At 30.5% G+C, this 24,772-nt stretch overlaps 1 protein-coding gene across 1 annotated transcript in view; it reads right to left on the bottom strand.

Annotated features, from left to right (window-relative positions):
- Window positions 1–12,414: 12,414 nt before the first annotated feature.
- bor (ATPase family AAA domain containing bor) overlaps window positions 12,415–24,772 on the bottom strand; it is a 41,191-nt gene continuing 28,833 nt past the window's right edge. The window contains exons 9-12 of the mRNA XM_075357098.1: window positions 19,450–19,617; window positions 17,967–18,165; window positions 14,482–14,645; window positions 12,415–12,771 (exon numbers count right to left, since the gene is read on the bottom strand). Coding sequence (XP_075213213.1) covers window positions 14,490–14,645; window positions 17,967–18,165; window positions 19,450–19,617 — 523 coding nt within the window. The 3' untranslated portion in view covers window positions 12,415–12,771; window positions 14,482–14,489. The remainder of the gene's footprint in view (window positions 12,772–14,481; window positions 14,646–17,966; window positions 18,166–19,449; window positions 19,618–24,772) is intronic.

The raw sequence follows: 24,772 nt of genomic DNA, 5'->3' as shown, positions 1-24,772 counted from the left end.
TCAAAATGGATTCAGGAATTGTCAAAATGGATATTTCCGTTGACATCTGAAAACCGAATTTTTTCGCGAACATAGTACTTTCTTTACGGAACTTCTTACTCTTCTTCTTCTTCTTTACGGTACTTTTTTTAAGGAAGTAAAAGGCTGAAAACCCCGTTTTTTGACTCTAACTCTGGTTCCTGTGAACAGATTCGCTTGAAAATTAATAGAGCCCTATTCCCAACCGTTTAGATGACCCCACCGAGTTAGTTAAAATCGGTTAAGATTTACATCCGATACAGCGTACGAAAAAATCTTATTCATACATATGTAAACAAACATAGTCGGCGCAGTACCGATTTCCAAATTCTATGGAAATTCACTAAATTTTTAGCAAATTTTCTTCGTTAAGCCGTATCAAGTTTGCAAATCTATACACTCAAGCCGATTGAAATTCAAGAATACTGGTCCTTTAAATGATGCCTCCAGGTATACAAATTACACTCTCTGTTCACCACAACATGCTACTGGTTAATGTATATCATTATTTAATTAATCTAAGAGAAAACAACTATGCTAGGGATCTTTCATACGTCAGGTGTTGCGCATGCGCCAGCTCCCCCCCCCCTCCAGCAATAAAAAAAGTTAATTCAAAGTAACTAAACATTACATTCTGTTGTGAAATAAAGCATTAAAGAATATATACCAGCTCATTATGGGTAATTTACTTCATTATACCCGCATTATTACTAACGAACATAATATTATTCATACATTACTTTTTATCATTCATCATTCGATATGAAACGAAGTAATCACTAGTTTTATCGTTCATTTCCAAAAGATTTAATATTTTTGAAGTATTCTCGTTATACTTCTTATGTAGATATCGTATTATTTCTAAAAAAAATTAAAAAGCACAAGACGTCAAACACAACGACGAAAACACAAACATCCAAAACAGCACTAATCCCTGGTGACTCCCGCAAATGTCATACGTTATACTGCCTGATGTCCTATATCAGGCAGTAACGTTAACTATGTTTTTTCTGTTGTCTCCGGAACCCCAAACCACCGTAAGGTATTACTTCAGAGGATGATATATAATAATGTAAATGAAGTGTAGTCTTGTACAGTCTCAGGTCGACCGTTCCTAAGATGTGTAGTTATCCGAAAGTAATAAAAAAAAATTAAAAACAACTAAAAACAGATTACGAGGCTGCACTTCCATGTTGTCAATAACAACGCTTTACCTTAACTCATTTTAACAAAAAAGTATTTCACAATATATTACGTAGATTTTTATTTTGCAGATGACAAAGGACTGCTACGAAGTATTAAAAAAGAGATCGTTAATTTGCTAACCCAACCCAAAAATTCATCTTTGAATTATTCAAACTTAATCAGATCCAAAAAAACAATAAATAAAATCTGAAAATTTTAATAACAGAAACCTAACCTAGATAAACGTAAAATGAAAAAAAAAAAACATTCTCACTATTATTTAAAATTATAGCAATTGAAAATCGAAAATCATGTTTGTAATAATATTTGTTTAGCTTTAACAAGTGTCACAAACCCGTTGATTATCATTACGAAATGTTACATCAATTTTTTTAAATATTAAAATATTTAACGGTTAAGTAATTTAACCGTTTCAAGGCACGATTGTTAGTCTACGCAATTATTCCGTAGCGAGTAAATTTTCTATATTTCCTTTTATTTACGTTCTTCAAACATACCCCGTATATATTTATTATAATAATAATTTCTTTCACACCTAAAATCAGGTCTTAGACCGTAATTTTTTTTATTTAAAACTTATATACGTATTTTACAGCGACTGTTGCTTACACACAGCATGGAGCACATACGTATCATTACAGCCTACGAAAGACATTGTATCCTGTTTTAAACGAGTTACGTGTGTTTTAAAATAAATATACGTTTCGTTTATCTAATCTGTACAGTCTACCTAAATACAAAAAACATACCTTGTTAGACGTTATTTACAAGATATGTACTTATTTTAGAAGTAACACCGCGACGAAATTACAACAATGCTCGTAAGATAGCAGCACAAACAAGTCGGCACGTAATTTTACAACCGTAAATAATGTATACGATATTGTGGGTTGTACACAACTGAACTAGCGCTAAGTCCACACGTAAGAGTACAAACAATTCGAAGATCAGTATATACGAATACCCTATTATTTTATCAAGACACAAGTCCTACATATTTCTTTCAACATAGAATACAAGTCATACATACTTCCATGTTATATTTTTTTTAAATTATCTCAATACTATCATTAATTTTAAATGACGAATTTCTTATAACAGTTAATAGTAAATAACTTCATGAGTAAAGTGAATAGAGTGTGATGTATAAGGTAAGCTAGCGTATAGTTAGTTGTAAGATGTCCTGCATGGTGAGGTAAAGAGTGGAGTTTAACACCATATCTTAGCATTGCCGATCGGAGGGTGCAAGGTATAATTCAGTAGCTTGTAACTAACACATAATATAAATTCATTTACTAAATAATAATACCACCATATAATCTGAAAAATATAATGACTTCAAAAAGTCAACATAAGTTTTCAAGGAATAAAATTGTGTGTTGGATGTCAATAAATGAATCATGAAGACCAATTTTTAGTATATTAAAAATTCCAACATGTCTACCTAACCCACATACAATTATATAGCACGTATTACCTTTGTAAAATAAAAAACTCAATTGTTTAAAAAAATAACAATGTCCATCCATACCTACACCGAAATTAAGACAACTTAATTTTTTTGCATAAAATGACACAATACTTTGGGATACAGGAGGCCTTACCATATAATCGTTGTTTTTCCATAATTACAGACTTATTTAAAAACAAAAAGCTTCCTGTCAATTTAGGTCAAGTAGAATTTGTTAATTAGAAAAAAAATTACTTTATACAACCAATATTGTCTGTGAAAGTGGATTCATTAACTAATAAATCTGTAAAATCTTTATGTGATTTTCCATTAATGTATAGAAATTTATTTCCCCTTATTTTTACATATTTATATTCACATTTATTATGTACAAATGAGCAGCATGGACAGTAAAATAAATTGAACGAGAACAGGAAAACACTAAATATTTATTTAGGAAAAATAACTTAAAATTTGAACTACGAGGGCTGTTTTTTTTTTCAACCTCTGATCTGCATCAAAGTAGATCTTTGAGCATCAAAGCAGATCAAAGATCTTTTCAACCTCTGCATCTAAGTAAACAAGAGATAGGTGAGAGCTAGGTCTGCATGTCATGCGATTGCGCCCCCCCCCTCCCCATCAGAACCTCTGCTACTGCTGGCTCCATTGCATCAGTCTGAGCTGAGCTACAAACAATTGAACATGACCACTATGATCAACACTCCTGACAGGTGTGAGTTGCAAAGTGTGATACGTTTTCTGCAAGCAGAATGATGTAGCACTGCTGAAATCCATCGCAGAATGAGCCAAGTGTATGGTGAAAACTGAGTGATGGTAGTGTACAGGAATGGTGTAGGGAATTTAAAGATGGGTGAACAAGATGTCCATGATGAAGGTGTGGGCAAGGATGCAAGTTTATACATCTGGCTGAGCGTGTTGATTTTGTCCGTGACAAATGGAAGTTTATGATAAGTGAACTTTCTACAGAAATTTCAAAGTCTTCTCAGTACAATTGTGACTAAAGACCTAGTATACCAGAAACTGAGTGTACGATGGGTCCCAGAAATGCTGAGTGATTATCACAAAGCACAGCAAATGGTGTCAGCATTACTGGTAATGAGACTTGGATCCAGTATGACAATCCAGAAACCAAAGGACAGTCTAAGCAGAGGATGCACACTTCTTCAAACACGCTGAAAAAGTTCAAACAGACACTGAGAATAGGAAAACAATAGCTACAGTTTTTGAGACCATAAAGGAGTCTTGGTAGACCTTATGGAACAGAGGACAATAGCAAAGGAAGTTTATTATGACTCTTTACATAGCCTCCATATAGGGAACCAGAAAAAACGAAGAGACATGCTCTCATTTGGCGTGGTTTTGATCCATGACAATGCACGATTGCACTGTGCCAACGTGACACAAGACCTTAAACAATTCAAGTGGTAGTTTTTGACCATCCACCTTATATTCCAGACCTAGCATCTAGCGATTTTCATCTTTTTCAAGAAATGAAGGTTTGGTTAGGCAGAGAACAGTTCGTCACCAACGAAGAATTTCAGGAGGCTGTCAAGACATACATTATCTCACCGGTAACAAACTTCTTTGAAGAGGGCAATGGAAAGCTGGTGTCAAGATACGACAAAAACCACAATCGTTTTGGCAATTATGTAGAAAAATAAGTTATATACTACTCAACTTTTAGTAATAAAATCAATTTGTTATGTCAATGTATCTTTTTTTTTGTAGCCTAGCAGATGTTAAAAACAAAACATCCCTCATGTATAGAGCGCTAGCTACTTTGGCTGTTAAACAATCATCAGTAGTCATTGTGAAATTGATAAATAAATAATTAACAAATAAAAATACTTTATAAAATGCTACAAAATTAGTATTTCTATCAATATTAATAAAATACAAATAAAAACAAATGCTGGCAAAAGGTAAGACTTATCGTTTTAGGTACAGCCAATCAAAAATCAAGAAATAATTTAAAAATCAATCTAAGCCACTGAAGGTTCCAACTCTGATTCCTCATCCACAATTACTTTAAAGAGTCTTAAACCAATCAATTCTCCCATGAAAAAAATTAATAGGGATTAAATATTATAAAGTTTACAGTTAAAAAAGGTGTTGGATTCTATAAAATCGTATTTCACTAGAAATTTTGAGTGGAATTTGAAATGAAGAAGAAAATTTAGCAATAACTACGCAGTAGGAAAATTTATCAAGAAATAAGTGGTTGTTTATATATTTACATAAAATGAATGAAGAAAAGTAGAAAGATTTTTAAATATTTTTTTTGTTTTAAATTATAGAAAATTTTAAGTTGCCTGGACCAAAATTATTTAACTAATAAGGTCTTGGTATTATACAACAGGGAAATACCCATTTAGGCAATACAAAAACAAAAAAGGGAAAATATGACATAAAAATATAGCTTGATGATGATTGTAACAGATTTGATTTTTATATCGTAAAAGTTTACGTAGGACAATAGCAATCAGGCAGACGAGAAAGATCAAGGTATATGTGTAGTGATGAATTTAATTCCATTAAATTATGTTTCAGGACAAAAAGTTGATGACTGATAACGTGGTCAACAAAGTTTTTTGTTTGTTAAATGAGAGTGAATGGCTGATTCTTATAGTATTTTTCATGCTGATTTCATATATGTTAGACTCAGTATTTTGTAACTGAAATTTCTTTTGAAACAAAAAAATGTATGGTGAATGAAAAATGACAATACATTACATGCATTTTGTACTCACTTAAAATCTATTTCTTTTGGATTTTCTGCTGTAGGTAGATCCCTCTTTAGATTTCAACAGTAATCAGCTAGCATTTTTGGGTTCCATTTTCCCTGGTATCGTGCTTCATTGTAGATGTCTCTTGGTGAATGTGTTCTTCATATTCATCACTGACAGCACTGAAATTGTTAGGGAAAAAATCCAAATGTGAATGTAAGATTTTTAGTGACATGTTATATTCAAGTTCTTTGTAGTTTTGAAGTTCACTCACAAGTTCTCAGTAGTTACTGGTCTTATGGTTTCCAAGGAAGTTGTTTACCATATTTTGAAATGATTTCCATGCAGCAACCTTCAAGCAATTCAAACGTGCTACAAACACCGGATCACTCATTAGTTTTCTTACTTGTGGTCTAATAAATGTACCTTCCTTTATTTTAGCATCGCTTATATTAGGGAATTTGTTTTTTAGAAACTGAAACCCTGTACCATTACGATCAATTTCTTTAACAAAATTTTTGAATAAACCTAACTTAATCTGTAGTGGCAGAAGATAAACTTTTTCTGGTTTTACTACTACCCAACTAACAACATTCTTCTATCCTATAGTTAGTACCTCTCTCTTTGGCTACTGTTCTTTTATGTAATGCATTTTCCTATCCCTGCTGTCCCACTCGCACAAAAATCAACAGAACTTAGAGTATCCAATTTGCAGTCCAAGTAAAAGTGCTACTATTCCCTGTTCTCCACAAATATGCTATAAATATTTCCCATACTGAATGCTGTTCAATACAAGTCTCATATTTTCATAAGACTCCTTCATGTAAACAGCGTATGGTAATGGTATTGCTGGGTATTTATTTTCAATGTGAAGTAGACCAGCTTTCAAACTAAGCTTTGACGAGTCAATAAAAAGTCACCACTTGTCAGGCTGGTGCATATATCCCAAAGCTTCCAGTAAAGAGTCCACATCATTACAGTATACTAAGTTTTAATACTGAGAAAAGAAATGTTCAAATTCTGACTGTGTGTCACGGAAAGCACTTTTTTAGTGTTTGGTTTTAAAAGATGCCATCCTTTCAGTCTTGATGCCAGTATTTCTGCTTGATTGTTAGATACATTCAGATCACGAAACTGATTAATTTTAAATGGGGTTCAGTATGTCTATATTCTAAAAATTCTGAATCTCTTTCTTCATCCCCTGATATGTCAGCACAAGATTCGACATTTTCATCTTCATCTAAGCTGTATGTATTTGGTGGTACTGGAATTGGAAGCTCTTGGCTATGTGGCACTGGCTACATGGCAGAGGGAATATTCGTGAACGAAAATACGTTCAAAAAATGCTATGCTTATGGAGTTCATACATGGTACTACCTGAAAATAAGAGTGGTAGTTACAAAAAAAACTAAGCCTGAGAGAAGAATTCATAAATGAAAAATAGTCTAAGAATCGGTTAGTTACTCACTCTCATTTAATAAGATCATTATTGATCAATGTAATTTTACTGCTTAGAATTAGCAGAATTAGTCTTCTTTCACAATCAACAATATTTCTCCCTAGGATGATAAGCATCACAATCAGTATAACACTGGCTCTTCTTTAATAATCTTTATTTAATACTTTAGAAGAGATATATAAGAGAATAAGAGGTATAGATAGAGATTAGATGAGTTTAATTACGCAAAATATTAATTTTTAATGATAAAATGAATCAAATTTAAACTTTTTGAAGGCATTTAAGCAGTCAAAATATTTCAACCTTTTTGTCATTTTAAGACACTAGCACTGTTATTTTACTCTGTAGTTCTAACTGAAATTATCACAGGAGATTATTTTCTTCTTAAACTAGAAACACATACATTTAAATCACATTAGAATTTAACTGTTAACTGTTATTAATTTTATGGGCTTGTACGTTTAATATTGTTTAGGAATAAATGTAATATTTTTATAGAGGATTTGCAATCAATCTTCTTACAAAAAACTGTACAAGTATTTTATTATAAAGAAGTCATAAAAAAAATCAGTCACAGAGATAATACTGGCAAAATAAAAGGTCTGGTTTTAGAGGTAATTTTCTAACTCTCAAACATATTCCACTGTTTTTAACCAGGGGAAAAATACCTTCAAAATGTCCAGATGAATAGAACATGTATTTATAAGTTACAAAGTTTAAAGTATTAGGCAATCGATCATACACATGGAAATGTAAACTGAAAAACACATTTACGATCATTCACTAGCAAACTTAATAACATTACTTGTACAGTAAGAAATATTCAAAAAGAATTCATGGCATAGAATCAGAAATTTTCTCCTCTTTTAACAGACATCAACAGTGATCTTAATAAACATGCACTGCCAATAAAAAGCAGTGCATCTGTAACCAGTTATTTTTTGTGATTCACAAAAAATAATTTATAAAATATGGCTTCAGTTGTTTGCATGTTGTCCTTAATTCATCTCTTTTCATTTTTAGGATGTACTTTTCAAAAGAATCCGGGAATTGTGGAACCATCAGTAAAGAAATGCAATTCACCATTTGACCTCCTCTATGAATCATGAGACCTTGCCATTGGTGAGGGGGCTTGAGTGCTCAGGGATACAGAGTAGCTGGACTGAAGGTGCAACCATATCGGAGAGGTGTCTCTTGAGAGCCAGACTAAGGAATGATTCCTGAAAGAGGGCAGCAGCTCTTTCAGTAGTTGTTAGGGGCGTGAGTCAGAATGACTTAAATGGCCATATCAAAATCACTCAGTCCTCTGAGTACTGCGCAGCTGAAAGCAATGGAAAACTACAGCTACTTTTTTTCCAAGAAAATGTGGCCCTCTGCATTTTCATATAGCAATGATGAGGCGCCTTCCTTCGTAAAATATTCCGGAGGTAAACTAGTCCTCCGTTCGGATCTCAGGGTGGGGACTACTAAGGAAGGGGTCACCAGAAAATTAAAAAATAACATTCTACGAGTCGGAGCGTGGAATGTTAGAAGTTTAAAAAAGGTTGGTAGGCTAGAAAATTTAAAAAGGGAAATGGATAGGATAAATGTGGATGTAGTAGGAATTACTGAGGTTCGGTGGGAAGAGGAAGGCGACTTTTGGTCAGGTGATTTTAGAATAATTAACTCAGCTTCAAATAATGGGCAGGCAGGAGTAGGTTTCATAATAAACAAGAAGATAGGGAAGAGAGAAGAGTATTTCAAAACACATAGCGATAGAATCATTGTAATAAGGATAAAATCAAAACCTAAACCGACAATGATTGTTAACGTCTATATGCCTACAAGCGCCCATGATGATGATGATGAGGTAGAGTGTGTATACGAAGAGACTGATGAAGCAATTAAACACGTAAAAGGAGATGAAAATTTAATAATAGTTGGAGATTGGAATGCAAGCATTGGTAAAGACAAGGAAGGAAATATAGTGCGTGAATACGGGCTGGGCAAAAGGAATGAAAGAGGGGACCGACTTATAGAGTTTTGCACGAAGTATAATTTAGTAATTGCCAACACCCAATTTAAAAATCATAATAGAAGAATATACACTTGGAAAAAGCCAGGCGATACTGCAAGGTATCAGATAGATTATATCATGGTTAAGCAAAGATTTAGAAATCAACTCGTTGACTGCAAAACTTACCCTGGAGCAGACATTGATAGCGACCATAATTTGGTGATAATGAAATGTAGATTGGGGTTTAAAAACCTGAAGAAAAGGTGTCAGATGATTCGGTGGAATTTAGAGAAGCTTGAGGAAGAGGAGGTAAAGAAGATTTTTGAGGAGGACATCGCAAGAGGTCTGAGTAAAAAAGATAAGGTAGAAAATGTAGAAGAAGAATGGGAGAATGTTAAAAATTAAATTCTTAAATCAGCAGAAGCAAACTTAGGCGGAATAAAGAGAACTGGTAGAAAACCTTGGGTTTCAGACGATATATTGCAGCTGATGGATGAACGTAGAAAATATAAGAATGCTAGTGATGAAGAAAGTAAAAGGAACTATCGGCAATTAAGAAATGCTATAAACAGGAAGTGCAAACTGGCGAAAGAAGAGTGGATTAAAGAAAAGTGTTCAGAAGTGGAAAGAGAAATGAACATTGGTAAAATAGACGGAGCATACAGGAAAGTTTTGGGGTACATAAATTAAAATCTAATAATGTGTTAAACAAAGATGGTACACCAATATATAATATGAAAGGTAAAGTCGATAGATGGGTGGAATATATTGAAGAGTTATACGGAGGAAATGAATTAGAAAATGGTGTTATAGAGGAAGAACAGGAAGTTGAGGAGGATGAAATGGGAGAAACAATACTGAGATCTGAATTTAAGAGAGCATTAAAAGATTTAAATGGCAGAAAGGCTCCTGGAATAGACGGAATACCTGTAGAATTACTGCGCAGTGCAGGTGAGGAAGCGATTGATAGATTATACAAACTGGTGTGTAATATTTATGAAAATGGGGAATTTCCATCAGACTTCAAAAAAAGTGTTATAGTTATGATACCAAAGAAAGCAGGGGCAGATAAATGTGAAGAATACAGAACAATTAGTTTAACTAGTCATGCATCAAAAATCTTAACTAGGATTCTATACAGAAGAATTGAGAGGAGAGTGAAAGAAGTGTTAGGAGAAGACCAATTTGGTTTCAGGAAAAGTATAGGGACAAGGGAAGCAATTTTAGGCCTCAGATTAATAGAAGAAGGAAGATTAAAGAAAAACAAACAACATACTTGGCATTTAGAGACCAAGAAAAGGCATTCGATAACGTAGACTGGAATAAAATGTTCAGCATTTTAAAAAAATTAGGGTTCAAATACAGAGATAGAAGAACAATTGCTAACATGTACAGGAACCAAACAGCAACAGTAATAATTGAAGAACATAAGAAAGAAGCCGTAATAAGAAAGGGATTCCGACAAGGATGTTCCCTATTTTGATATTCCCTTTGATATTGGAGGGACAGGTAGAAGGAAAAAATTGTGTAGGCAGGTCACGTTTGGAATATGTAAAACAAATTGTTAGGGATGTAGGATGTTGAGGGTATACTGAAATGAAACAACTAGCACTAGATAGGGAATCTTGGAGAGCTGCATCAAACCAGTCAAATGACTGAAGACAAAAAAAAAATCACCATTTGACTATGAATCCAAAGAATTTTTTTTTGAGTTCATTATTTCTTGATGTACAAGTACTTTGAGCTATTTTACTATACTGTAATAAAAAATGCTGTAATTTTTACCTGCAGGTAGCATTTAAACCACTTTCCACCTAATGTATGGTCAATACTGTATACGCTTACAACAAAGTAAGGTAGATACTGCTTGAAACATGTATTATTGCTTCCTAAAAATTCATTTTTTTTTTAAACATATATGTTCAAATCCACCCACATACATAATAAATAGAGAATAAATATGAGAATGAATATGATAATAAATAATGAATATGAATATGATGTGACACATAAATAATGAATATGATAATAAATATGAGAATGAATTAATGGATAAAATTAAATATGGAAATCAGTTGACTGCCACCTTCTTTGGCTGTTACATCTGCTTGTTCATTGCCTCTGAGGAGAATAATCCAGAAAAAACTAATATTTGCTTTGTATTTGTCGAGAGACATGAATATATACAAATTTTTGATGTGTGTACTTAATCCAAATAAATCTTGAAAAGCGTGAACGGAATAAAAGCATACCAGACAATGAAAGAGTGTTTGTAGCTATGATAAAGGGCAATGACTACCACGTATAATCAGAAAGTAACTCTTTTGATTGACCGCAAAGAAAAAAAATTCAATGGAATCATCCAGCTAAGATTCATCGGTGTAAATTAATGTCTGACTTTACCTTAGAATCTGGTTTACAAAACTCTTGTTGTAAAATCAGATACTGCATTTCAGGTTGTAATAAAGTATAAATTAGTATCGACCTCCTGTGGCAAGTTAGCTGAAGATGGTAAAGAAGCGGTTGAAGTTTGTTATGGTGGAAAACACACTAACGGACAGCAAACAAAGCAAGGAGTTCAAATCCGACTTGAACATAGGAGTTCAAATACATATACGCATTAAAATTATTATGGGGGTCACTGTGTAAAATATTCATTAAGGGGTTCTTGCAAAATATATTACACAGAAAATAATGATGTGTCTTAATATGATATATAAATTGCAGTTAACTAATTTTATTCTGGTCAACTGCTAGATCATAATGTACTAGCTGTGAATCAAAGACGGGTGTTATTGAAAAGATCAAACAACCTAAGTTGTCTTACAAAAATCTGTAATCTGATCGAAATCTAATGAAGACTGAATAAAATTTAGCTACACCTCAGCAGCTAGAACAACTGTTACTAACTACAAGTAACTTAGCCAAAAACATCACATTTTGAATTTTCTTACAAGTTCAATTCAAGTCATCGATCAAAAGAAAAATCTAACGTTATCAATCATCAAAAGAGAAAATTTTACATGTGCAAACTGAAGCTTTCTTGTCAATTTAATAACAATCTCAATGTATTACACATCTGCAAAAGAAAATAGCATACGCTGTTGTTCTCAGTTTTAGAAACAGAAAATTTAAACTCAATATTTGTCACCTAATCTTCTAATAAAATAAGTGAAATTTCAAAATAAACACTCGGCAACAGTTGCTAATCATGGTGACACAGATTCCAAAATCATGAACGCATTGCAAAGAAATGTCTGAGCTTTTAAAGCATTTTATTATGTTTATTTATACATAAGAATAAATACGGTTACACGTAGGACAGGACACACTGCCCTATGACACAATGTTTTCCATTATAAAAAATCTTCAGGAAATACCATATGTAGAATTTCACAATTTAAAAGCAAAAAATACTACCCCTTGCAATTTCTCTATTAACATTTCACAGGGAAAATGTTAAATTTTAAATCAATAAATGAGACTTTCTCTCTGAAATCAATGAAAAAAAAGGAAGGTTGAAATACAACATTTTCAATTACCTTTATACCTCTATTTATACTTAACAGAGTGTATTTTATCTATTTCATTTATATATTTTTTTTCTAAAATATTGATTTTTATAACTGATAACAAAAGAACACATAATATTTCTTAACAAACATACATAATAATAGTAACAGCTGTCGAGGTAACAAAAATATCAGTGCCCTGTAACACTAACATCACTGGTTTCTACAACATCCAATGAATTGCTAAGTTCAATAAACTGCTGTTTTTGTACAGAAAACAAAGTCATACAGCCAATCACTGGCTAACATAACACTTTAACCTTATGTAACACAATACATCATCAACAAAGCTATACCAAACATCACTAATGACTAGAAGTTACCTAAAACAAAAAGAAAAACATAACTTATTATTTTTTTTTGTTTAACCTTCAAGCACCTAATCCTAAAAGCAATTTATATAATATGTGAAGCTTGAATTAAAATGTTTTTAACAGTACTGACCGTAATAACGTCAATTCGCCTAAAACATCAGCTAATTCATAGTCTTAAATCATGTTATTTCAAACACAACTAAAATGTTGCTTTCTCACTGCTTAATCACAATTACAGAAAAAAATGTAACACTTAATTTTACAAGATAAAAAGTTTTACCATTTTAAAAGTATTTTCTGCAAATTGAAAATAAAGAACGATAAAATTTAGCCAGAATCTGTCTAACATAGAACATGCCTACCAAAATTAATAAAAATATAATCATACACTGAGCACTCACATGTTTTAATTCAATGTCATACAGATAAACTAATGACTCATGATGAAAGAATTAATTTCTCTAAACATCTCTATAATTTCGTGGTCATCTTTTCGTTAAAATGTACATTATAAAAGTGGGGGAAAAAAATGATATATATATATATATATATATATATATATAGCTTAGAGGCCAAGTAATTACAGTAAATTTTTTATTGATTAATTGAATTTTTGAATTAATGAAGCTTTGTATTATTTTTTATGTATCTGGTTTGGCCAACTTCATATCACACTTTCAGGAATCACTAAAAAACCACTCTATCTTTTAAACATTTTTCCCATGCATGGATTTATATAATATGTTATTTCCTCAACTTAGATAAGAATTTTATGTCTTTACTTAATTTATAATTAAGACTTAAAAGCGACTGCAATGCAATTACTATATTTGAAATAAAATAATTTTAGCATCTCTTGACCTGGCATTATTTGCCACCTAGTATAGCAAACATAGATAAATTAGTGAACTTATCAAAATTTGTCAGATCATTTCGGCTTTATTTCATATTAACAGTCTATCAAAATAACACGAAATTAAAGCAGTAAAGTTTACTAGTTTAAAGCATTAATGTCCCTTAAAAAGTATATACTAGACCGACCAGCAATCAACAGGGTATTCTTATTTAATGGAATATCTTTTAATCTAAACAAAAAACTTATTAACTTGTAATAACTTAATATACAAAGTGTAAATAAAACTGTTATAAATTCAGTATTGGGCAATTGTTATCCTGTTGTAAATAAATAAATAAAAGAAACTGATCAAAATGAGGTACGTATAGTATTTTAGAGAAAATTAAGAGTTTAGTTGATTAATATAATAATAATTATAAAAAAAGCTGATTGTTACAATACACAACAGTTAAAGAACAGAGGAACACAAATTATTTAGTTAAAATTTGTAAATAATACTAATGCACTATTTTCTAAAATATCAGTTTTACAAACAGAAATTAAATGTACTAACCTTCAAGATGACAATAAAATAAACAAAAAGACAGATGAATTTTTCTTTAATTTAACTAACTTAACATAGCACAGAATAGAACGATATTGTAACAAAAGAATTAATTTCATTAAGAATTTAAATTTTTGTATAATATTACATGTTGCCCTACGAAAACCACAATTCATGTTCCAATCACTGTTTTCCAAGGGATCAATCAAATAATGGAAGAGTATTCTCCCTTTGTTTTCCATAGAACTTCACTTATACAACATAATTCCTAACATGTATTATATTTTCATTGATATGAATTAATTTATTATTTGCTTACTTTAACAACTAGCTTTTCCCTGCAGATACAGTAGCTACTTTTTGTGTGTCTACGGATGAAGTAGGTGATGAAACTGTCGGTTTAAAAATGGAATCTTTTGCTGATGAATATTGTGAAGTCAAAGATTTTGATTCTCGTTTTTCTTGTTCACTTTGCCAGTCAACCTAAAAAAAAATCAAAGAACTCAAATACATGCTACCACTGAAATGAACAACAATGCAATATGAATTTAAGAACATCTATACACAATTTATTGCATATAAATGTTCTAGTATTAGTGCAAAAGTGATTTTAAACAAAAATCACTTTCTTCAGTAATAAAATTACCTAACCTTAAACAATATGCTATTGGCATAATTACTGGTTTTCTAGTTATTGGCATTAGTTTTAGCAAAGTACTAATTTTCTTCATGCTACTTTTTGATTATACACTATAATAAGAATAAAAAAAAAATTATAATATTTGTTTTAAATAAAATGTGGTGGAATATTCTACAATATATTACAAGATTTGACAGAACATTGCAAAGTACAAACAGAACTGGTTATAGAAAAAATTTCTATAAAAAGGTTTCAATTACATGTAAAAAAAGATAAACATTAAATTGAATAATGACATTAACTTAATGGGTTATTCAGATGATATTATATCCTAAATCATTAATTACATGATGTTTTCAGAATGAAATTAACCAAGATGTTTAAAAAAAAGGGGGCAGTAAAACACATCCAATTATTTTGGCTACATCATCTACAACCAACCTAAATGATTTCTACTGTAAACACTAAATTTCAAGAAATTGTAGCATATTTAACGATTTTCAACAGATTAACATTTTTTAAAATGTTAACCTATCTATTGTGAATAAAAATACTGGCAAATCTGAAAGAGAACATCTTGTTTGCTGCAGAAAATTTCAGCTTTTAAATTGTTTTAAGAACCTTCTTCATATACAGACTAAATACAAGGTAGGTGTTGTATACTGGAAAAAGGAAGGTTTATTATTTAAAATAGTTTAAATGAAATACAATGTTAAAATAACAAGTGAACTAATGAAAATATTTGGAAAGTAATAAAATGGATAGACCCAGTTTGATAGAAAGGAGTAGCAGAGGACAGGTCTTCTGTACTCTACATTTTTATCTGAAGATAATTCCAGAGAAATACATAGATGAATAAATGTCACAATTTTATTTTTTATTTCTGGAAAAAATTTATACAAGGTTTCAAGAAAATGCTATAGAAGGGGCATTTCAAATATATTGATAGATCCTTTTACCGAAGTAAAAGAAATGATGTTAAGTATGTCAAATTGAAATTGAACCTGACACAAATGTTCCAAACTATTATAGATTGGGAATGTCTTACACTGGAGACAGTAATTAAAATCTGAATGAGAAATGTTCTCATTCAGATTTTAAGAGTAAAAACTGGATTAGAAATATATTTCTTTCTGAAAATATTAATAATAAAATGTAGACTATCTTTTATTCATGGATGATGAAATAATAACAACATAGAATAGAATAGGTACTAAATTTGCAAGAAATTTGTTGGATAGTATCAAAAATGAGTTTTAAAAACAAGATTTGTTAAAAAAATATTGATGAATTATTACATGGTAAAAGAATAATAATGTAAAGTAAATAAATAATTTTATTATTACTCAATGTAAACCAGGAATAAACACTTCTAAATTGAAAGTAAAGAAAAAATTACTTTGGGTAGGAAAACTAAAATTATTTTAAACTCTATTTTGTGGAGTAAAGGTACCATTAATGGAACAAAGACTATTACTTATAAGACAACCTTGAAAAGTGTGGTGCTGCGTAGGTCGGAAACATGAATAGTGGAGCAAAGACTACAGAACAGATCTCTGGTGGATTTTTTGATGTCTGTAAAGAAATGTAGAGGAGGAAGAATAAGGAACGCAGAAGACTTATATAAGACTTACACAAGATAGAATTTTTATGATAACTATGGAATGCGAACAGTTGACAAGCTTTGATCATGCAGCCAGGATGAGCAATAACAGATAGTTACAAAAGTTTATAATGTAATGACTGGTAAAGAGGCAAAGATAGGAATAGTCACATCACAATACATAATATAAGCAGTAAAGTGAGAAAATGTAGATTGTCTAAAAAGTCTGGAAACCGCTTAATTATAGAAAATTGAGTGTGACTATACAGCTGCTGAAATCTCAAGAAAATCAATTCAGATCCTGTACATAATTTTCACATATATACAAGATTTTGTCAACAAATAGGAGGAGGCCACTTTGAACATCTGTTGTGATTTTAGTACATATATGGTATGTGTTTATTACGTTCTCATTTACTTAAAAAAATACTTTTTATAAAAAAAAAAAAAAAAAACAATTTTTTTTAAATTATTTAATTAAACTTACTAATTCTGTTAGAATTCTTTTATCAAATATCATAAAGATAAATTTTGAATAATTAACTAATGAGAAGAAATTTTGGAGAATGGTATGCAGAATAGTTTCCAACATGAAAATACAATGTTATGTGATGTGTAATTATCCCCCGTTCTACCGAAAATATTTATCTTGAATGTAGGTTGGGGATGACCATTTTACTCTGATCTGGACACTCTTTAATGGTTAGTATCTAAAACACTGATGAAGCTACGGATGGAAGGTTTTTACAAAAATTTTTCCCGTTCAAATCTACATTGAAATCAAGTGTAATATGACAATCATGCCATTAAAAAAAATAAAGTTGAATTCAATATGGCAGATCCAAGGTGACCAATAGCAATTTTAAACACAACCCAGAGTAATTTCTTAGATACAGTAATCAACTACATTTATTCTGGTAACGTAGTCACACTTGGTATTTTATATAATTAAGCTGTTTCTAGACTTTCCGGATACTCTGTATACTACTACTAGAGAACACTTAACAACAAAGAACATTCAAAATATATTACTGATAAAATTGGATGAAACAGTGAACATCTTTTATTGTATTTATGTTGACTGTTTATTACACGCATGTAAATTTTTGAAGGGAGAAAAATTCAGCGATAGGAAATTCTGAAATAATAATTTAAATGAAATAATGAAAACTGAATTTCATTATAAGAAATACAAACAGTATTACATTATTTACTACAAAATTAAAAGAAAAAATTGGAAATTGTTGATTCTCTGAAAATTAAAATAGAAATAAGTTAAACCAAACTGAAATTAAAAATTTAATCATTATTTCACATACACAGAAGCAGCAAACAATTATACATTTGTTTAAAAAAAGCTCACTAGTTTGTAAAGATGTCTGCAATAGATACACTACTGATCAAACAGTAAATAAACTAACTATACTAAAAAAGGCAGCCATGTTGAAATTTAAGAAGGGCTTTGTTGAATTGTAAGTTACATGTCAACAAAATTTGGGTATTCACAAACAAATATTTTAACCTTGATGCTTGCTATTATATAACAAAATAAATTTTTTACCTTTTGCCTGTGCTGTTGAATAGCATCGAGACATTTGTCCATAACCATTTTGTCGGTCAGTATACCATCTTCTGATGCAAAAGCAGCTGCTTGCCATGCTGCTCCTAGTTTGGCAATTTCTCTACCAGAAAGGCCTTCCATTAGAATTGCCATTTCTGAACATAACTTGCTGTAGTCAAATTGGGCTAATTTCAAACGTCTGAGATGCAACATAAGAAATCAAAGAAAAAATTAAAAAAATTACTGCACCTCATAAAACAGCAAAGCTCCTCCTCTTTTGAGGAAGAAACAATTAAAATAAACAGCAACTGTAAAAAATTACAAAAATAGTAACTTATTATTCTTCTTATATTTTATAAGGTTAAAATTCTCTCTTAGGTTTATCTGAATTCAGGTGCAAGGGATTTAGATGGAATTTCACTTCTACAGCGAATGTTCTCTTTCATACCTATTACCTACCTCTTAGTAGGACGAACAGAATATAATGTAAAATCAACATTAAGTCCGGTCAGCCTCATATGCTTCTTTCCTCTTTATTTTTAATATAAAGATATTTACTATTGTTCTTCTTTATGTAAATGTAAACTAGTTTGTTATGTTGCTGGCATAGTTACCAGGTGATTATATTAAGCTATGTTTAAAATGTATTATTGTAATTAGTTATTCTTATTATATTGAACTACACAGTCACACAATCAGTAACACAATACAATTATTACACATAAAACATGTACTCAACATTACACAGGTAATAAAGAATATATTTAAAAATATGACTAATCAGTGTTCTTAATTAACATTCATGAATAAGTGCTTCGATGTAGAATTAATATAACAAGGTTGGTTATGTGATATGACAGCCATTTAGATTTGCTTAACAGCTAAAATCCCACAAGCATTCTTATAGCAAAATAATTAATTAATAATAATAATAATAATAATAATAATAATAATGATGATGAAGATAAAAAAGAAAAATTGAATACATTTTCATTTAATAAGTGGAATAAATCAATCAGAATTGAATTAGTAGTTCACTTATACTGTTTTTCTTTCAACAAAATTAGCTAATGAAAATCTATAATTAAAAAAAAGGTACAAATAAAAGAAGTAAGAATAACTGCAATCTGACTGAAGAAATAGAAAATTTGTAATTTAATAACCATTCATATAATTTTATTTAAAGCTACCACCAACTCAATCGATTAGACATTTTTAAATAATGTTTAGGCATATTACTTTACATTAGTTATATAATTTGGGCATGTAAAAAAAAAAAAAAAACATGACAGTAAATTATTAAAATAGTTCACAATCAAAAGTTAAAAGGAAATTGTTCAGGAGTTTAATTCATAAATGTAGAAAACCTAGGTCAGACATATAAAAAAAAAAAAAATTATTAAAAGCTTCTACACAGCAGTTAACAAAGTCAAAAATCTACTTACATTTTAAAAATAAAATTTAAAAAAGTAATAACACAAACCTATTTCCTTCCATAGCGGGCTGTAATACAAATTTATCAAAATAGAGTCTAACAAGTCGCTCTCTTTCTTTTAATCCCGGTAAGTAAAACTCAACCATTTCATCAAGTCTGTCATTAACTGCCCAATCAAATTGTTCTGGAGTATTACTAGCTAGCACCAACATAAACCTGAAAAGTTACAATTACTGATTGATTATATTAAGAAAAACAGTTATGCAATTTCTCAATGTTGTTGCTGAACATAAGAAATCATAAATTAAAAACTAAAATTTCAATCTGAAAATTTTATTTTAATTGTGGAATTCATCATCCTCACTACAAAAAATAATGAATTAATTGAACCTAATGAATAATAATGAATTAAGCTGAATTAATCTATTAATTTAAGTAAATATTCATTTATCAGTATCTTCAGAAAATGTGCATTCACATGGACCCAAAGTAAATAGATTTTGTTCCCCCGTTATTTCACAACTAGTGCCATGAAGACATGTATATTATTGATATTTTAATGACTAGTAACAATTTTTTCATTAGTAACAAAGTTATGTTTCATTAAAATCAGTTCTTTACTTAATTGGTGAGGATTGGTTCAAGGCCATTCAAATGAAAACTGCAGAAAAACTACTATATAATACTTTAACTGTCTGATGTTCAATTTTGGAAAATATCAGCTGTTCAAAAAGAATTTTCATTATTATAATCCTCTTTTGTTTATTTAAAAATTTCAGCTCCACTTGAAACATTACCATGGAAAAATAACATACTGTGACAATATTTTTATTTTCTGAAGATTTTGTGAAACTGGCAAAAATTCACTTGCAGATGTTAAAACAGTATGGTAAAAAGTATATTAACTGATTCTTAAAATAGCGGAAGAAATATTTTCTTCTGCAAATATAAGATATATTTCTTCTGCGTATATAAGAAAAATAATGTATTTCATATATATATATATATATATATATATATATTTCATTATAGCAGTGAGATTTTTGACTGAGCTTTGCAAAATCATATTAATGATCTTATTTTCAAGGATAGATGCATAAAAATTTAAGGAAACTTTGAAATTTGTAGTGTGACAATCAGTGCTGTCCGTCCCATTAACTATGATAAACTGAACTACAGCAAAATATTTTGAGGTGAATTCTGAGATAGCTGATTCAAAATCACAAAGATATCTATTTGCATGAACTTACATAAGCGTCATTCCATGTCAAGTGGTTCAGTTTTGAAAATTGTCGCCAGGTGACAATTTCCAAATATAATTGGAATATATTTTCCAAATATAAATTTTTTGTAGAGGTTCCCCATGGTCTGAAATGCCATTTTACTAACGTGCAGTTCTTTATCTGCTATGACTGATTTTTCGTGGCCTCTTGAAAAAGGGATACTTACTTATAATTTGTGGACACATGTAAAAATTGTTATCCTGACTAACAATTTTGCCAGCAATAATAAAGATACAGATTCAAATTTTGGTACTGTTGGTTAACTTTTTATGGTTTATCGTGAATATGTTAGTCACAACTTTCTTTTGGATCCTGGTTTTGAGATATAGTAACTGAAATTCAACCAAAAACTTGTCACAACATTTTGAAAGTCAAAGTTTGAGCTTATATATCTCCTTATCTAATTCTTTAATCAGAATGAGATTTTTAAATTTGAAATAGGGAATAATTATGTGTAGGATCCTGCAGATTTAAAGCAATTGGAATCTTATGTCAGGAGAAATCCATCGCCAAATTTGGTCAAAAATATTTTATCATGATTTTTGGCCGATCTTCAAAGGCTTATATCTCAGGTATACCACACCTCAGATTTTGTTAGTTTTATAATAGGTGGAAAGGGAAGTTTTTAAACAACATAATCCATGCATTTTGTTTTTTGACTCGTATATTATAATAAGTAAGAAAAACCTTTTCAAAGATAATTAATCTTTTGCATGTGATAGATTTTTAATCTGTGGACATTTCTACTTAATTAAAACAGCTGAAGGTGGAAAAACATTCAATGCTTCAGAATATTATTAGTTTTTAAAGAATGTTCTAAAATTTACAATTTCTTGAAAAAAAATGCGTAATGTTCCAGAAAATGACTACTGTAGAATTTTTTATGCTGATGTGAAAAAATCCATTTAAAAAAAATTCTAGAACATTCTGTAAAACTCCATCTCCAAAACATTCCAAAAATTTCTGGAATATTCTGGAAAATCCCACTTCTAGAACATTCTAGAATGTTCTTTATTTTGAAGAAAGAGTATATAAGCATCAACTTTTTGTGAATTAGCGTAGTTGTTAGTGAATAGCTTCTATAATCAGTTTTGACATTTATTGTTATCTCCAACTGTGTTTTGAATTGTTTTAAAATGAGTGAAGTTCTTGGCTCTTGCCATTTTGGCAAGTCTGATGGCTTTGAATGCCATGTCTTTAACGTTTATAAGGAAAAAAGCTTTTTTTGTTGTCTGTGAAAGAACTATCAGTAATAGACAAAAAAACATTTACAGTCGCAATCTGGAATTAGTTTTAATGAAGATGCTGACGTACATTTCTATCATAAAGCTATTTTGCTGATGAAGTTTCAATTCCTACAGAAGAACTACTGTAATCCACTTGGAAAAGAGTCTCACAAAGCCAGAAAAGGATTGTGGCCTATTGATATTGATTCTGTTGACAGAGTGAAAACTTTAATAAATTATGACTTCAAGCCAGGTCTAAAGTTATGCCCACAATGTAGGCAAGAATTGGCTAAAAGAGAGGTTCAAAAAAAACTTTCTACTAGAGAGTATTCACTTCATCCATAAAAATTACAGACATTAAATCATTAATACTGAATTTCATTTAAGCCATAAAACTTGTTCCCTTATGAAAGATGCATTATATTTCAACTTTGCTTTCTGCCCCTTATAAAATACGAGCCAAAAAACAAACTGCATGGATTTTAGTTTAAAAGTTACTCTTTCTAACTATTACAAAACTAGTAAAATCTAAGAAGGTATACCTAAGATATAAGCTTTCAAAGGTAGGTAAAAAATCAAGCTAAAAAATTTTTGACTAAATTTGATGATGAATATCTCCTGACATAAGCCTCCAGTTGCTTTGAAACTTTAAGATGTTACACACAATTATGTCCTTTTTCAGGTTTCAAAGTCTCGTTTCGATTAGAGTAATAGATAAGGATTTAAATAAGCTCAATCTGACTTACAAAATGTCGCAAAAACTTTTTAGCTGAATTTCACCTTTTATATTTCAAAACCTGGTGCTAAAAGAAACTTGTAAATATCATATTTGAATTCAGCATAAAATGTTAACCAAAAGTATTAAACTCAAACCTATAGCTTTATTATTGTCTTCAAAATTATAAGTCTGTTTTTTGCATGTATGCACGAACTACCAGTAAGTACAATTTCTTCAAGAGATTACAAAAAATCAACAATAGCAGATACACAGCTACAATTTGGTAAAATGGCATTTAAGACCACAGTGAATGTCCATGTAATATTTGATGAAGTTTGGAGTTTGTCAACTGGGGACCCCTGGTCCACTTGACAAGGAATGACCAACAATGGTTTTTAGCAGAAGATTATAATTTTTATCGCATAACAACTTGTGATGAAACTTATGATGAATTCTCACCATTTTGAGCCAAAATCCAAAACCCAAGAATATGTTATGAAAACATTAGAGTTCATCCATCAGGAAGAAATTCAAAACATATGTGTCAGTCAATTAAGTGATGCTAACAATGTTTTGGAACTATAAAGGATCAATTTATTGAGATTTTTTGGAAGAACAATGTACAATCAACAATGAGTACTATTGTGACGTGCTAGAAAAGTGAAACCAGCAAAATGGAGGAAATACCCAGATTCAATCTCAAAAGGCGTAATTCTTCTCCATGATAATGCCTCCCATACCGCTCAAAAAACATAGGAAGCTATTCCAAAATTGGGCTGGAATGAGTTACACAATCTTTCACAATGTGATTTTTTGTTTTAAAAATAAGTTTTTACATCTCACAATGCTTGACAACAATGAGCAGCAGGTTGAAAAGGCTAAGAATCTATCTATCAAACACCAATGTGATCAATTTTTTACTACTGAAATAAGAAATCTCACAGAAAGATAAAACAAGTGTCTAAATTTAGGGACTATATTGAAAAGTAGCAATAGCTCCATTGCCATTGAATAAATAATAATTTTTCTACAGCCATTTGTCTGTTTCATTACTAATAAGTAATTGTGACAGTAATACACGATAGTAATAGTGTCATTTGTGCAAGTATAATTTATTAAATAATCAAATGTTATTATTTGTAATTTTTAAAAGGAAAATCTACATAAAAGAATGTTTGGTATGCCAGAGTATATATGCATATATTTATTTATATGGCAGGGTTTGTATAATTAAAACAGGCAACTGAAAAGTCAAACAACCCAATATTTGCAGTTTTTGAGAATATCTGGAACATTTCTGACATTCAGCAAAACTGATAATGATAGAGAAGTTAATCATTCACCACTAAACAGCCTGTGTTAAATGTGTAACAAGCAGACATTTTTTATTTAGCCTGAGGCTTATTTAAAATTCATGAAATGCTATAAAACTTTCCTCAGTTGTACCCAGATGGTAAAGCGCCCAAAAAAATAACTACCTCTAATTAAATAACTTCTCTCTACAGACATATGTTACACATTAAATTTGTTGAAGACATTAAACTGTTTTTTAGTTGATGAAATTTTGCCAGTGGTTCAACATTCATAGTACGTTCAAGTAATTCAATTAGAAATTTTCTAGTCAGTATGGATTAACATATGGAAGTATTGAGAAAGCAACAAAAATGTTGAAGTACCGTCTCGACTCATTCATTAAATGCATAAAACAGAAGAACCAAGCAAGGAAAAATGACAGTAGTAATGCCTGTAGTTTACACAGTTTGTTTCAGATATTAATATATTCATATTAATTATTATTATATTATATTTTCTGAAAAAAATATTTGAAATGTTACAACCAATGTTAAAAAGATTCACAGCTTATCTCAATGTATGCCTGAATGTGTTTTTTCATACTAGCTGAAACCTTTTATTATAGCTGCCTCTTAAACAACAAAAAAACACTTCTAATATTTATTTATTTCCTTTTTAACCTTTAACCTTTTTAACCTTTATTTCCTTGTTAGATAACAAGCTAACCACTCAATTACACCTCTGATGAGAGAAGAATTCTTTGTATCATGTGAAAAATGTCAAGCCAAACAGGGATTCAAACCCAAAACCTTCCAGATGAATAGAGAAGCACTACCACTCCCCCATGGAGG

The sequence above is a fragment of the Lycorma delicatula genome, chromosome 2, assembly GCF_047948215.1.
Source record: "Lycorma delicatula isolate Av1 chromosome 2, ASM4794821v1, whole genome shotgun sequence".
Lineage (NCBI taxonomy): Eukaryota > Metazoa > Arthropoda > Insecta > Hemiptera > Fulgoridae > Lycorma > Lycorma delicatula.
The sequence above is the reverse complement of the archived record's forward strand: the minus strand, read 5'-3'. Positions and strand labels throughout refer to the sequence as shown.